The sequence below is a fragment of the Aquila chrysaetos genome, chromosome 12 (assembly GCF_900496995.4).
Source record: "Aquila chrysaetos chrysaetos chromosome 12, bAquChr1.4, whole genome shotgun sequence".
Lineage (NCBI taxonomy): Eukaryota > Metazoa > Chordata > Aves > Accipitriformes > Accipitridae > Aquila > Aquila chrysaetos.
In genome coordinates this window covers 4837706-4853353 of record NC_044015.1, presented here as the reverse complement: position 1 = coordinate 4853353, position 15648 = coordinate 4837706, and the positions used below count along the sequence as shown (strand labels likewise).

The 15648-nt window shown below is 40.2% G+C and overlaps 1 protein-coding gene across 2 annotated transcripts in view; it reads right to left on the bottom strand.

Annotated features, from left to right (window-relative positions):
* The window catches only part of AP3D1 (adaptor related protein complex 3 subunit delta 1), a 45836-nt gene that overhangs the window by 2696 nt on the left and 27492 nt on the right, over positions 1-15648 (bottom strand). Inside the window, exons 14-31 of one of the 2 annotated variants that reach the window (XM_030032614.2) lie at positions 15396-15626; positions 13824-14055; positions 13180-13325; positions 12899-13040; positions 11888-11959; positions 10851-10926; positions 9827-10026; positions 9061-9134; positions 7787-7810; positions 6475-6679; positions 5660-5722; positions 4932-5033; positions 4270-4419; positions 4087-4134; positions 3516-3705; positions 2298-2386; positions 1169-1254; positions 605-726 (exon numbers count right to left, since the gene is read on the bottom strand). In XM_030032614.2, coding sequence (XP_029888474.1) covers positions 605-726; positions 1169-1254; positions 2298-2386; positions 3516-3705; positions 4087-4134; positions 4270-4419; positions 4932-5033; positions 5660-5722; positions 6475-6679; positions 7787-7810; positions 9061-9134; positions 9827-10026; positions 10851-10926; positions 11888-11959; positions 12899-13040; positions 13180-13325; positions 13824-14055; positions 15396-15626 — 2252 coding nt within the window. The remainder of the gene's footprint in view (positions 1-604; positions 727-1168; positions 1255-2297; positions 2387-3515; positions 3706-4086; positions 4135-4269; positions 4420-4931; positions 5034-5659; positions 5723-6474; positions 6680-7786; positions 7811-9060; positions 9135-9826; positions 10027-10850; positions 10927-11887; positions 11960-12898; positions 13041-13179; positions 13326-13823; positions 14056-15395; positions 15627-15648) is intronic. The other variant, XM_030032615.2, reaches the window with a different exon arrangement.

Below are 15648 nucleotides of genomic sequence, written 5' to 3'. Positions count from 1 at the left end.
CGTGCCTGGTTGCTATCTGGGATATTTCACAATAATGAGGTTAGTCATTTGTCTTTTAAGTAAGCTGCAAATGTTTCGTGGCAAAAACGCTGATCAGAACGTACATCTCTTCCCCAGAAATACTTTCAGTGAGGCAACATCTAATGCATACACCAGAGCATGATGAAACAGCCATTTGTTTTGCTTCATCCAGTACTTGTGTTTTAATTATTAAGTCCAAACTTGAATAGCTCGCGCTCTCCCTTACTGAAATGAAGCATTGGGGAAAGAGGTAGGCTGAAGCACTGAAGATCAAACAAACCCTCCAGAGAACAGTTACAGCCCTAACTATATGCAAGCTGCTCCCGTGATACCTGCCACATGCCTTGCTGGACTGGAGGAAAGCCACAGGGACAGAAGGAGAGTTCATTTTGAAGAACACTGCATGTTTTGAGGATACCAATGTATTACAAGACTGGGAAAAAACTCCTCTCCCAAATTTATTTAATCTGGACATCACCTGTTTCTGTCATCGTTGAGGCCACGGAGCGTTGCACTTGCCAGGCACAGCAGAAATTTTAGAATACGGAATTTTACAGAAGGTTCTGCATCGAGGAAGACTCACCTGAAAAATGATGATGAAAACAGATCTTTGCCAGTAGATGTTGGAAAGAAATGCTAATTCCATCTACTTTAATAGAACTCATGTGCAGATCTCCAGACTCTAGGAGCTTGGCAAAAGCATCACTGCAAAACAGGAAGGAAAGTAAACACCTGTGCTAGAAATTCAAGTGAAATCTGCCACATTAGCCCCATGCAGACCTTGAGACAACTCAGGATGCAGAAGTCTAAGTACTACCAAGCTCTAGGAAAATGGGTTTACAACAAATATGGGAACCATACTCCAGACTCCACTGGAGTACCCTGGGACCTCAACCAGAGCTACTTCGACATGACCTCTGCCAGCCTACAGGGCATATAGCTCCTTCTCCAGAATCACTTGAAATATGTTGCTGGACATATTTTAACAGTCAAACATTCCACAAGATAACTGAACCGTAACCAAAGCAATCACAAGCAGCCAAAGTCAAAAGCATGCTGCGTATCTTGCAGAGATGGCCTGCAGCCAAAGCTTAGCTTCACATGGGCAGCAAAAGCACCAATGTTGTGCTCCCTAAATGGCACTTACCTATAGCAAGGCGTCGTGATCAAGTATGAAGCGCAACTGAAGTGCAATTTGAAATCTAGTTTTTCATGGGTTGAACCTTCATCATTCTGCAACAGGTCAAAGGAAAGGAGATGAATGGGAGCCCCAAGGCAGCAAGAGGAGGCACCACCCCCACCTACCAAACAGGCACCAATGAAGACTTCAGGGCTCAATTCCCTTTGATATACCCTGGCTGGGCCTGAAGGATCAGTGTGAGAACAACCATCGCGCTACAACATCAGGCCACTTACAGAAAAGATTTGGGCAGCTACGTTGATACATACACCTAGAGCAGATAAGGGACACAACTGGAGGGATTGGGCTGCATTTTTGATTGCACTCTGCTGAAAGACATTGAGCAGACTGAATTTAAACTAACACTTGGAGATGTGGTTTTACAGTTCACCATTTCCCAAGCAAAATAATAAATTAGTATCTCCCAGATCCTGAGGTACTGAAAATAGGACTAGTATACTATCTTCAAGAAACCTTTAAAATAGAGATAATGGCTGACTCGGAAGTAGCCACAACTGTCTCCATTCACTTCCTTCGAGCTGTTCACGCAGCTGCTTCGTTAATAATTTTACTGAAGTAAGATCAAAACCCCACATAGTCTTATACAGGTCGATACTTATTCAACAATGCCTTCAGCTAACCTCACTCTTGTTCTGGGTTTCCATCCTTATTAATTGTATCTAATTCTTACTACTATTTTTCCAGCCTTGTACAAGGTAGCCGTGTCCAACTGATCTTTGGATAACTGAGATCAGAAGAAACAGACTGGGTTGCATCTCTCGCCAGTTGGTTGACCTCCTCTCCCCGGCAGATGCACCACTGCAGTGATTTTCTAGCTGACGATGTGGCATATGTTTCAGGCTGCATTGCTCACACACTGCCGGGAATGACAATTTAGGACATGCTTACGCAGTATTCGGGACACTCGTTGCACAAGATGTCATGTAAAAATACTTCTCACATCACAGAATGGGCTGGTGCAGCAGAGATGAAATGATGCCTAAAAAAAGCTCTAAAGCAGTGCTTTCCACCCAAGTCAAGCTCCCTTATGCAGTTCCAAAGGAAGCAGAAGCACAGAGTTTAAAGCTGCACTTACTTTGACTATAAAGGACAGTGTTCCTTTTAACTTCTGAGCCATAACAATACTCTGAAGTGTAAACACAAACTGGGCTTCATTAGAGATTCCTAGCGCGAAGAGAAGAGAGGGAGAAGTCAAGTCAGAAAATGGTTTCCGTATCTAAGTAATGGTTAGAATAAACTAATCAGTAGCAGCTAAGCTTTATGTGCTGACTATTTTTGAACCAACTTTGAAATTTTCCATGTAGTGGGAAGAGAGTATGCACAATTCCTGTTGTGAATTAACAGTGTTATAGCACTTAGCTCTTGGTTCTCTGAAAAGCAGCAGTGATAGCTGGCATTTGGTAGAGGTTATTGAGTGAATGCCTGGGCAAAGTATGTCACAGTAGCAATATATTTAAACTGTTTGTATAGCTGGGAAATATAGAGCTTTCCAAGTAGTTTTCAGAACTAATCTGAATTCTAATGTTTCTATGTTTTTTTTTTAATATACAAGTCTGTGTCAAGAACTGCCTTACACAGAATAAAAAAAAACCCAAACCCCACTGCTTTTCACAGGGGATCAAAATGCACCCTGAAGCCACTAAATCCACACAAGAAGACTTGTGTGAGCTGTTTCAGTATTCAAATTAACTCTTCGGTGAAGGAACTGAAATTCAAAGAAGTTTAGCGATTCAACTGTACTATTGTACTAGGTATGAAGCCGTCATTGTTCATCTCTGTAACTAGTATTTCTTAAGGGCTCAGCTCCCCATCCAAATAAGCACATACTCGTCACAAACTTTCACTGCATATGGCCTCTGCCATTAAAACAGTGGAACAATAGCTCGAGAATAAATCCAGAGGGGATTCTAATGGTTCATGAACCTATAGCTTTGTTTCATTTTAAATCTCATAGCAAACTCCTTATGAATTTTGGACTCCTGTAGTTGGCAATGCTGGCACGTTCAAAGGTGTGCCAGTCTGCAGTCACCTGAAAAAGTAACTCAGACATTTGGATTCCCAGCCCTACATTATAGGCTTTGCTCTTGCTGTACAGAACCACCTGTGTTTATAGCCACACGGTAAGAAGGCTTATCCTCTCCAGTGAATTGTGTGAAAGCCCAGCGAACACCCAGGCAGAGGGACATGTCTTTCCAGAAAACAGCAAGTAGCAAGAAGTTCAAACAATTCTTTCCACAGGAGGGCAGTGCAGGACTAGACATACTCCAAGAACTCTGTGCAAAGCTGCGCATACCAGGGGGGAGCTGGAAGGGCACAGGTATCCCATCATGTACTGATGATCCTTCTGGTCGGAGCATTTTAGTGTTGAGAGAGTCCAGGACATTTAGTTCCATGCTCTTAAGGAAGCTAGTGCTTTTGTTCTCAAAGATAACAGAGACAGTAACTTGACTATCATTCTGGAGGTTTCCTTGAATATCGTAGGTCTGCAAATTAAGGGGAGGGGAAATCATAGGAGATTCAGAAACTTCAAACACCAGAGCACCAGAACAGAACATAGCATCAGAATAAAGCAAGCTTCAAAATGAAGGTAATTTGGTACAGCTATAGGACAATGAAAAGCACACTGGTGATCAGCTCCACAGTACTGCTAAGCAGTGGGAAAATATCAACTTGAAAACTCGTTAAAAGGGACACGAAAAGGAATGGAAATTGAGCTTTGTTATATTTATACCTCCTGGGATTTAAACGGTTCTTCAGTTAAATGTTGCCTACATAAAGTTGCTATACCATCCCCAGGGTATCCCCTCTTTTCTTGGAGAACACAGAAAGAGAAGACATCTGGATTTAAATGCCAAAAACCTCACCATTTTAATATATGGATTTTCAGCAAGAAGGCGGTAACTGGACATAGGCTGAAAAACAAAAAAGAAATCACAGTCGCAATATAACTAATTTCTCTGAAAAGAGCTGTCATTCTCCTTCCTCCCCAAGCAGTTTAGCTCCCACCTTTTCCCCAAGGCAAGGGCTGCCAGTGCGCTGCTACTTACTGGTAGTGGTTCATCATCTAGTGTTCCATTCTGCACCGACTCTGTTGTTTCCTCCTCACTGTGATGACTCTTCTTTTTGGATTTCTTTTTATCCTTTGATTTCTCATCTTTCTCTTTCTTGTGCTTTTTCTTCTTATGCTTGGAGGATTTCTACCAAGAAGAAAAAGAAACTATAACAAACCCTTAAAAAACCCCAACATTTCCAGCCATTACATCATGACCCCTCTACCGATCTTTCAACTATTGACTCCCACTCTATGCAGCCTTCTGGATGACCAAACAATCTCCTACTACTGCAGAAACCTGAAACAGAGTCCCCATTCCTTAAACCCCAATACTAATTCTGTGTTGAGTCCCAGTAAACCCTTGCTCCCCACTCACGTGACAATACCTCAACGCAAAGCAGCCTGGGATCAGCAGAAGGCCCGATCTCTTCAACTCTTTGGAAGCTCAGCTTTAAAACTGCTACCTGACTCCCTGGCTCAAGGAACAAACAAACCTCTTACTATGAAGAGTTTAGAGCTCTGCAAGGGCGTAACATCCCACTGCTGCCTATTTGCAGGTGGTCACTACACTGAATAGGATGCTGTTGGTAATTCCTGTGTGCTTGTTTTTAAAGAATACAAGACACTAGGAGAATATGGCTAAGGGTGACCACTTACCTTTCCTTCCTCCTCCTCCTCCTCCTCCTCTCGCTCTTCCCTTTCTTCCTTTTTTACCTCCTGAGCTTCAGGCACAACAGCAGCACCCACTTCAGGCTCACTCTGAGTGGATTAGCAGAAGGATTATGACACTAACGGAACACAGTTGAAACAACTGAATCCTACACCAAAAGAAATCTTAACAGTGACACTCCCCCCAACATCAACTGTTATTTCAAAAATTACATTAGGCTAACATGCTATCAAGCCTTTCATTTTATGCCTCTGCAACCCAGCAAATATGATCACCTGAGGACAAGATACAAAAGGTTTCCTCCAAGGAATCCATCCCCTTATCTTCCCTGTCTCTTCCTCTAAAAATCTTCCATCAAAATTCATGAGACTTTTTCTTTCAGACTGTCTCTCTCATGTCTATTAATATTGCTAGTGTCTGGCTCACACTAGGAAATAAAACCATACAATAATATAGTATTAAAACCCACCAATAATATTAAAATCCACCAAGCCTGTAGCAGCATCTGCATTTCTATCCATTGATCTGCACAGCAGAATGAGCTTGAAACCTCTCATTACAGTCTGTAAACTGGGGAGATAAAATGACATTGCTTCACAGCAATAAGTTGAGGAGATGAAGCCTATCTTTCCCTTCTCTCCTGCAGCATGACAAAGCACTCCTATCACAGCTAAGATGCAATAAAAAGTTTCCTGTGATGTGGTAAGATGTCTACCTGTGGCTGGGTAGTGGAAGCAGGTGGTGGAGCAGTAGAGAGCCAGAAATCCAAGTCTTCCCCCTGAATTTCAAGAGAAAACAAAACCATTATAGTTGTTTTGATACCATTCTTTAAAAGAAAAAAAAAAAAAAGAAAAAATTTAAATTAAAACCTTAAGTTTTCATGGAAATGCACTGCTCCAGAATGCCCATACACAGATGCTGCAATGCATTTAGGAGCAAATAGTTCAAGAAGCTTAACTTCAGCCTTTGAGCGCACTTCCAAAACTGGACATAGCTGACAGTTAACTTCCAATTACCTTACACAGCAACAACATCTACAGGCATTCAAAGCCCAATTGCTGCATCTTAGAGGAAAAGTGCATCTCTGCAGAGTGGTTAACAAGGATACTTCAAGTCTTCAGAGTAACTGACAACTAATGTCAGGTTGTGTAACTGAAAGATTCTGAAGTATATGGATGACAGGATGTAGAACAAAAGTGAGTTCCAGATATTTTGCTAAAGAGTTCCCCATTCTAAGAACAGACAAAATACCAGTAAACTCAGCTTCCAAATTAGATCTGGAAGATCTGCTGTGTAGGCTGCAGTAAGCTGAATTCTGCTAACTTTTGAGGCTAAGTAAATGTTATTTTTATTAACAGAAATCTTTAAATACCTGCTCTTATGGTTGTAAAAATTTAAGGAAGTAAAGGTTGAAAACATTAAGCTGTTTGACTTATCAAATGTGACAGTTCCTAAGCAACAAACAAAACACAGCAATAAATATGGCCCATAACAGCAGCTTCTAAAATAATGCAAGTCTTGGAGAATTACCTTTTTTTCTTCTTCCTCCTCTACTACCTTTTTCTCTTTCTCTTTCTTCTTTCCTTTCTCTCTCTCTTTTTCTTTGTGTTTCTTTTCCTTCTTTTTGGGTTTCTTGCTCTTCTTCTCTACTAGGGGAGCTTCTGAGTCTGGTGACTTTAGGGTCTCAACATTTCTGTGTCTCTGCACTGGCAGCTTCTCACTGTCTGCTAAGGGTCTTAAAAATAAAGAGACCATTACCCTTCTGCAAACAGTCTCCCTTAGCTCAGATTATCTGCTGGACATCCAACACAAGGTACACTTTGTTTTCAAAGAGTTGGGCCCCAAAATCTTAAATCAGCACATACTTCTGTACCTGACGTTTATTTATGTAACTGCAGACACTGCCCTCGTGGATTAGAAGTTAATAGAAACGATTTGAAGGTGACAGAGCAAAGCTCTTGCTAATACCTGATCACTCTTAAAAGTGGTAACTACAGACTTGCTGGCTGAGTAACACCTACAGAAGAATACATACACATAGCATTATGCTACATTTCTGTGGAACCACTCTCAACAGAAGAGCAAAGATGTGAAACAGTAGGAAGCATTTGCAACAGTGTGGAAATTCAAGCAGTGGAATGATAGCATGGCTCAAACTGCCCTTCAAGGGCATGTTTTTTGTTACCGATGAATAGATCACCCCAATTGGAAATTATTTTAAGCAATAAATTGTTTCGTTCTGGAAGTTTATGCTATGAATCTGTACTCTACCATTCCATTTAAAAAGTTGTGTTTAATTTCAGCTACCTGTTTCCAAAAAGCAGGAGTAGTAGTACAGATTTACAATGTATCCCAAATCCATTACTTGGGAAAAAAACACCACAGAGATTTCTCCATTCTTGTCAAACACTGTCCAGAAATCAGTGAGAAGTTCACCATTGCCTCTTTTTCTATCTCTACAGCTTTTACTTAACATTAATTTTCATGTTTCAGCAACAAACACCAGTTCAGGAAGATTTCTAATGGTCTCACCTGCCTTAATTTTTTTTTGCTTATATTTCACGAAGAACCAGACACAATTAATTTTTTACTTTGAAACAAACACTGTAAAGGCAAGATGGACCCCATCTGTTTGAACAGTAAACAGATCTCATCTTTAAGCTATTTCACATATACCTGTACAGGAACAGCGACTGGTGCTGAAAGTCAATGGTGAAATAGACTCTAACAAATTTGAGGGTCAACGATTTCAAAAGTTTCACCACCCTTCAAGTATTTACGCTGTCCACTGAAATCAACCAACCTGACAAAGAAGGTCAACCACTTAGCAATATATTCTTACCTGGAAGGCTTCCCTGAAACCAGACTGCATGTGAGCGTGACACAGACATAGCAGTGCAAGCACAGAAAGAAAAAGAGAGGACAGAGACATGAGAAAACGTGACAGGAGAGCACACTGGCTCACGTGAAATGGAGAGAGAATGGATGGAAACAATACAAAAGTCCAAAGATGCCTCCTGGAGCACAGCATTCAGAAACTCCTCTGCTCAGTGTTTTCTATGCTGTTGAGGCTTGTCATGCAAATATGAGGTCTACAGTCAGAAATTAACTTCCTTTTATACGTGTCCCCTGCAAACTCAGAGGAATGTGACCAGCTCATGAAAAAAGGAAGTTTTTCAGAAACTGTTCTTTCACTTTTTAAAAATGATACATCACTTTTTTGCAAGGTACTGAGGGGCCAAAGCTCTACAGATTTAAGAATTGCAGAGAATGGCACAGACTTTAAAGTTAAGTATCAGAGAGAGAGAGATACTACACATGCACACATGTGCCTGCACTGTCTTCAAAACTTTACAGGAGGCATCCATGGACCATAAATCAGCAATTATTTTTAGCATGGTGATTTTGTAAAACAGCAACTAAAAAAAAACCTCCATGTGCAATACTTAACAGCCCACTGCTAATTATCACGTGGCATGCAGGGATTCAGAGTCTGCTGCACTGCAGCCTGGGGTGCTAGTACTGTAAACAACTCTGGTAGCTGAATGGGAACCAGACTCTGGTCAAAGTTATGATATGCAGTTCACTCAATCGTATTAGAACAACATTTTTCAACAGTGGAACCACATTGAATGTCCACAGGGCAATGGGATGCTATGAACTGGCCGTTACTGGTCAAATGATCACAATGCAGAGCATACAGGCTTGCCATGTGTACAGTGGTTCTGGGATGAACACAGATGAAAGCAGGTCACACTCGGTGCCCATGCAAGTTAGATCAGAGAGATACTGGTACAACCAAAAGCTCAGACTAACTCTCTCATGTCTGATCCCAGCTACACTGCCTGTGCTTTCAGACTCCATTTGGTCACACAAAATGATTCCCCTGCCCCTCCCAAAACCCCCGCTACTTCAGCAGTGTAGCTTTTATCATCTATGCTGCAGTAGGAACCCAAGTCTGGATGATCATCTAAGGTTAAATCCAAGACATGGTGAGAGACTTAGTCTTTTCACCTAGTGGACTAAAGATAGTGCCTTTGCCTGTTTAGTCCCAGACTTGCCCTCATGCATTCTGGTTAGCAATTAAGTAAATTCACATACAAAACTGTCACTTACTTATCCAGATCTATATCAAGTGCCTTATATGGATCATTGGGATCTTTGTCATCTTCATCACTGGGCAAAGCATTCTGCAGGAGAGATACAGAGACCATCCACTGAAGCAGCAAATCACAGGTGATTTCAAAACTAAAGCTTTACATTGCCAAAACCAGTTTAAGATTGTTAACCCTGGAATAGGCCAGCTTGCAGTCAGGCACAGTAAGTTATAGGAACAATGTACTTTAATGCAGCATTGAGTTACAAGATTAATTTAGAACAGAAAACCATTCTTCATAAACTGCAGGATTTGAATTGCTGCTGTTTGGTTTTGATTAAAGGAAATTTTAGGAACAAATACAGATTACATCATTAGCATGCACAATTAATTATAATCAGCTGCAAACCTGCTGACTAGACAGCAAGTTAATGTCAAAGTGAAGCAGCAGAGCATAATAAATGAAGTGACTATTTGGACAGCATTACTTTTATAGCAGAGACCCATATTGTTTGTTTTGTTGGGTTTGTTTTTTGGGGTTTTTTTAATAGCTTCAGTGGCAATTTTTGTCTTTTTGTGCACAAAAAGACAATCATTTCTCCCCCTGCAAAGAACAGCCTAGGACCATCTCAATCAGTCATTTCTTAAACAGCTTTGCAAGAAATCAGAGCTCTTGAACTGCAACAATACAGACTGGCTGGCAATTCTTGGGGAAAAAAAAAAAATCTCTCAAGAAGAACACACAGATAAATCACACAACTCAAACCACCAACCAAAGCAACTGACCTCTGGCATCTCTTCTGTTATGATATCGACATGGTGAGCTGGAGCAATATCCTCCTCACTCTCCGTGTGCAGAGAATTATGGCGATGATGTTTACCTCTCTTCTCCTTTTTCTGTTTTTTCTTTTTCTTATCTTTCTCCAGTTTCTGTTTATGTCTTCGCTCCTCCTCCAGTTTCACATACTGGTCAGACATAGGCATTCCTGTGGAGGAAGCCAAACTGCTTTCAGGCTACAGTCCACATGGACATTGATCACTAAAACAGTATGTTAGGAGTGAACCTTGCTTCTAGCTTCTCAGAATTAGAAGGATCAACACCTCTCTACGCTTCCATATCATCTCACATACAGCCCCCTCTAGCACCAGGTTTGCTACGACGCTCCATCTCTCCAGAAATAGGACAGAACTCTATCCTGCTCCCTGATTCTTGTCCACATTAACTGGATTACAAAAAGCATCTAAACATCGATATTAAGTAGAATTGGTGCCATTGCTGTACTGACAACTTTCAACACTTTTGGAAAAAAAATTTGTTATGTAAGCCTTAAATATTTGCCCTTAGAACTCATCACTTGCAGTGTATTGCACTTTATCAACAGCTTTTCAGTGCTATATTAAACCAGTCATTATATATATACAACTACCTTTTGATATTTGAAACAAGATATTAAAATAGTATCTCTACCATTAGACTCCACTTAATGTCTCCTGATCACTTTCATCAGCCCTTTAAGACGTTCCAAAGGTGACTGTTACCTACACAGAACAGTGGTTAGTTTACATGTTACAGACTTGGCTGCACAATATACTTAATCACAGAATTACTTCTAACACTGTCTTGAGAGGAACTGCACTTGGACCGCAAAGTACTATTTTCAAACACATATAAGTTAAGGAGATATATTTAAGAGTCTAATGAGAGTATGCTCCTTGCTCTTAAAAACCTAAGGAGGAATTCCTAAGAAGGAATTATTACTTTTCCTTAACTGAATTTCTGTAATTAATTTTGAAGATTAGCTGCACTTACCTGGAACTTTTAAGGGGACAGAAAGGTCGATCTGGACCACGGGTATATGTTCCACACCTGGAGTGTCTTGGTATCGCTGGGAAAATGAAAATTTGTTACATTCTGAGCATTGCCAGATTAAAATCCAAATAAATGGACACATTTCAAAAACATCAAGCCATTTAATCCTTTAAGTGAACATTTTAAAGGATAGGAATGGAATAGCTCAGTACTAAATCCTGCGTGGTAGCAGAGTGTATTTTAAAGCCAGCTGATAACTATTATAAAAGACTCTACTTTTAGCTACAGTTTTTTAACCCTGCTACTTCACTGAAGAAGGCTTTTTGCAACTCTCAAGAATTTTTGGTTTGTGTTTTACTGCTAATAACTTGCCACTTCGAAAGATAAATTTTGAGATTTGAGTTGAAGAAAATGGGGCAGTCCTTAGGATATACAGGGAATAAAGCAGGTTCTTTCCCTGAAAAAGGTGTTGAGAAGAGACCACAATGACTTTTTGATGCATAAAACACACTGCATGTTCAAGAGGAGCATGTTCTAGGTTCACTCCCTCTTCACTGCTCTTAATAAAGTGCCTGGCAATTTGAACCCTTCCATCACCCAGAGCTGGGACAAACTACCTGCACAGGAATTTGTGACGTAAGGGCACAGAGAGAAAGTGTTTCTCTACAGCTTTTAGAAAGTCCTTGCTGAAATATAAACACTACACTTTCCACGACAAGTTAATCCAGACTGTTCCAAACTACTGTGTAATGGTAGTTGTGATAATCACCACTTCCCCATTCCTAAAATGGAGGTCCACCAGAGATTCACAGAAAGCTGGCTGCTCTACAAGTAGGTCACTTGTGAGTTTCTCAACACAAACAAGGCTTATAAAAATAGTTGTAGGCAGCCACTTCAGTCAGCACACTAGTAAGTGATCAGAACTGCAGTGGAAATAATCAGAATGTCCCAGAGGGAAGCTGCAGCTCTGACATTCAGGAGGTCTTCACACAATTATATGAGAGGCCAGCAAGATATTTTAATTCAGACTCACTCACCTTCTGTGGGGAAGGAGAGCTTTTAATATAAAATGGGTTGTTTGCCTGTTCTTGTTTCCGAGCTTCTCGACGCTAAAAGTGAAAGGGTATTTGTCATTAGAATGTTTGCTTATAAGCAGAGAGAGATAAAAGGCAAAGGGCAAAATGCAATCTCCCTGAATTTTTGGAAAAATATGTAACTACTTGCAAAAAGACTACAGCAAAGTAGCTAGCATATGATAAACCAGTTTTGAGTTACAAGGCATAGTAGGATGTAACTACAAGTACTGTTACTACTATAACTAATATTCCTTAGAAAACCCATTCTTTGCTTTTTAATTGCAGACTAGAGATAGTAACTTCCTGAAAACCAGATTTTGATGGCAATACAAATATTTGTATTTTCGTCTTTGCAAAAAGAGGAAGTGAAGATTCTTATCAATAAAAAAATTTTTCTGTGAAAACAAAAAAGTCAGAAACAGGAAAGGTGGTATCTACTACTGAGAACAGTCACATTACACCAATTCATAGAAGCTGCTGAAGTCCATGAGTGAAGATGCTGCTGCTTTTTCTGCTGATACAGAGCACACAGAATAACAGAAGTACACCAATGGAGGAGGTGTGTAAAAAAACCACGTAGCTGCAGAGCCCAGCACAAGTGTCCATCCTCAAGACCCTGTACTTCGAAGTGAACTGCACCAGACACCACGGTTTACAGGTCAGATTTTTGCAAGAACTCAAAACTCCTAACAAGGGCCAAGTTTTTATAATATCTTGCTTCCATTTGGACAAGATAGGCAAGCTAGACTTCCAAGAGAACTTTATATTGGATGTATTCCACAATGCCTAAAAAAATACATATATTCAAATACATATATTTTGTTCACATCAAATAATCAGATTTCCCGAGCTGTAGAGAGCAGAATGGCTCCCTGGCTAGACAGGGAATCCACAACAGCTCCAACTGCTTTAGTAGCACTTACAACATTACTACTGAATTATGTAGGGAAAAGCACTTTAACATTCACTCACTCTGGCCAGTTCCTCTTCATCTATTTCTGGCTGTCTATGTCTGGAATGCCTTTGTTCCTCATCATGAAAAATTGTTTTAGGCTTTTCATCTTCAGACTCACTGTCTGATGGAGGTTCATTGATCCAGGCATCAAGGTCCAAGCTGGTAAGAATTGAGTAAACAAACAAATAGCTTGACTCAGTACCCCTGAGTATTTCAGTGCTTCTCATCATATACTTAGCTTTACTTTTTAAGAGTTTAAAAGTTTAAATAAGTCTTTGGGAGAGAGAAGGAACCTTACCCCTCTGGAACTGGTACTTTCTTCTGTGCTTTAGGAGCCACAGGGTTCAGCTCACCAGCAAACAGGGCTATCACTTCCTCAGCTACAGGTACTTCTTTTATCTGTAGCTTCTGAATATATTTTATTAGTTGCAAGATGCAAGAAGCCTAAAAACAAATGCAGAAGTACTTTCAGAATTAATATTAACAAACTGAACAAAAAAAATCAACTGATGAAAGTCAGCAGAAGATAATTCCCTTAATGGAGTAGAACAGTTAAGAGAAGCAACATAAACTGCAGGTTTAGAGCAAATGTAAAAAAAAATCCATGTTAACCCTCTCTTCTAGTTGTGTCCTTTTCGTGTCCTTATGTGGTTGCATAATTTCAAAATTAAATTGTTTTGAGTTAAATTCTTGCAAGCAGTCTTCAGAGGTGGTATCAAACTGGAATAAGATCTGGGCTCTGACATTTAATGTCACCACTCTTCCCACTCTAGTTCTAGAGCTTCTCTTTCACCGAGATACACAAAGTACAGAATAAACGCACCACTCCATTGATAACAATGGCTTATATAAAACGTGCATGTCCACAGAAAATTACATATATGCTCCAATACAAATGAGATACTTTGTACGATAAATTTCAAAGTAATTTTGTTCTCTTACCCTCTCCTGAACTTCTAGATCGGCACTCTGTACAAACTGAGGTAAACGCTCAATCATCAGCTGTGTAATTTCCTGAGCTCCTTCCTTTTCCCCAGATCGCTCTTTCTGCTGTAGGATGGATGCATAGAGCTTCACCATATTCTGGACATAAACCGCCTGGATGTGGCCTGGTAGAGTTGTAACTTTAGGCCTCAACATTGCTTCTAAAGTTTGGTTTGCTTCCTCAAGGTGTCTATAAAGACAGAGTGGACAGACGAAAGACAGCAATTGAGAAATTTCAACATTTCATCAGTCTTCATGGAGAAGAACTTTTCAAAAACCTCAGATGCAGTACAAAGTGCTACAGCAAGACAGGACAGACTACAAATATATAATCATTTGCTGTGTATTTCCCCTTCCAAATTACAGTAGTAACGTGGCACAGAAGAATTTACAGAAGGGGAGGGACACCTCAGTTTCCACCTTTACAAGTTCAGTATTCTCTCCATTAACTAAGCACTGCACTTTTAAGTGCCAACTCCATTGACAGGCTGGATCTAGCAGCCCAGCTACCTTCCTGCCATTCTGTACTTCACCACTCGCATCAATGAGGTTGTATTTCCAATCATATACTGAAAAATAAAATCTAGTAGGCAATGCTTAATACACAGAAAAGAATGCAGATCATAGCACTTGTTTTCATATATCTCATGCCCTTATTCAGAATTGTCTGCTCACAACTAAATGGAAGATGCACAAAAAAGTTACTGGTCCATTACAAATGGAAAGCTAAAGTTCTTCCAAAGTAAAAATGTGATCAGACTGAAAAAGGAGAGTGTATTCTCTTGCTTCTTAGTCTACAGTTTTCTTTGCAGAACTTTTTTAGTTAGATGAAGATCTCAGCTGTATGAATTTTCCCTAAAAGTATCACACCTACTATGTGAATTTAAACTGGAACCAGTATTCAGAGCGTCAATTACAAGAAGAGACACCAAATCAGATGATAAAAGGAGACTAGAGTATCATGGTCTGTCCAGCTTACCAAAATGACAAGAGACAAAAACATCTATTGAAGCTAAAAGACAATGTTGGCACAAGAACATTGAAAATTGTGCTCCTGTGGGTACAGAGAAGTTTTGAGCAAAAAATAAGAGCACTTCCAATTCTCAGGAAGATTAGGTTCTGCAAAAATCTTTCAACAAGGGCAAAACAGAGAGGAGAGCAAAAACTAATTCAGTCAAACACGGTGATTGGACATTTTCCTTAGGATATAAGTGGTGTTAGACCTTAATGATTAAGGACTTCCTTCAATGTCTTAAGATTTTACAGCTTATACCCACAACTATGCCTTCCTGCATGAGTGGGCAGGACTAGGGAGACAAGAAAAAAGACCAGATACTCAAAATGAAGTATCCATCTTGGCTAGAAATGACTAAGGAGTCTATTGGGTGAGGGATTGGGAAAGAAGCAATCATTTTGTTAGCTTTAGGGTGCATATTCTGAACTATCCTTCTCAAAAATATGTTTCAGTGACTGGAATCTTTGTCCGAAAGAAACCGCTCAAAGCGTATCGGGCTTTCTGTTTGCACTTACTCAGAGAACTCCCCACATATCCAAGCAGCAGCATAAAGCACCTCACAGATCCCATTTCTCTGGGTGTTGCTGGCTATGAGATGAGCATTGTCCAGAAGCATGGCCATTTGTGAAACTGCAAATTTACGAATAGCTTTAACTCTGATAGCTACATCTAACATTTGAGCTGCTATAAGATGCCCATGCCGTGTGCCTTCCAATCGGGTCAGCTCCACCAAGATGCTTATGTACCTACAAAATTGAAAGGGATGCA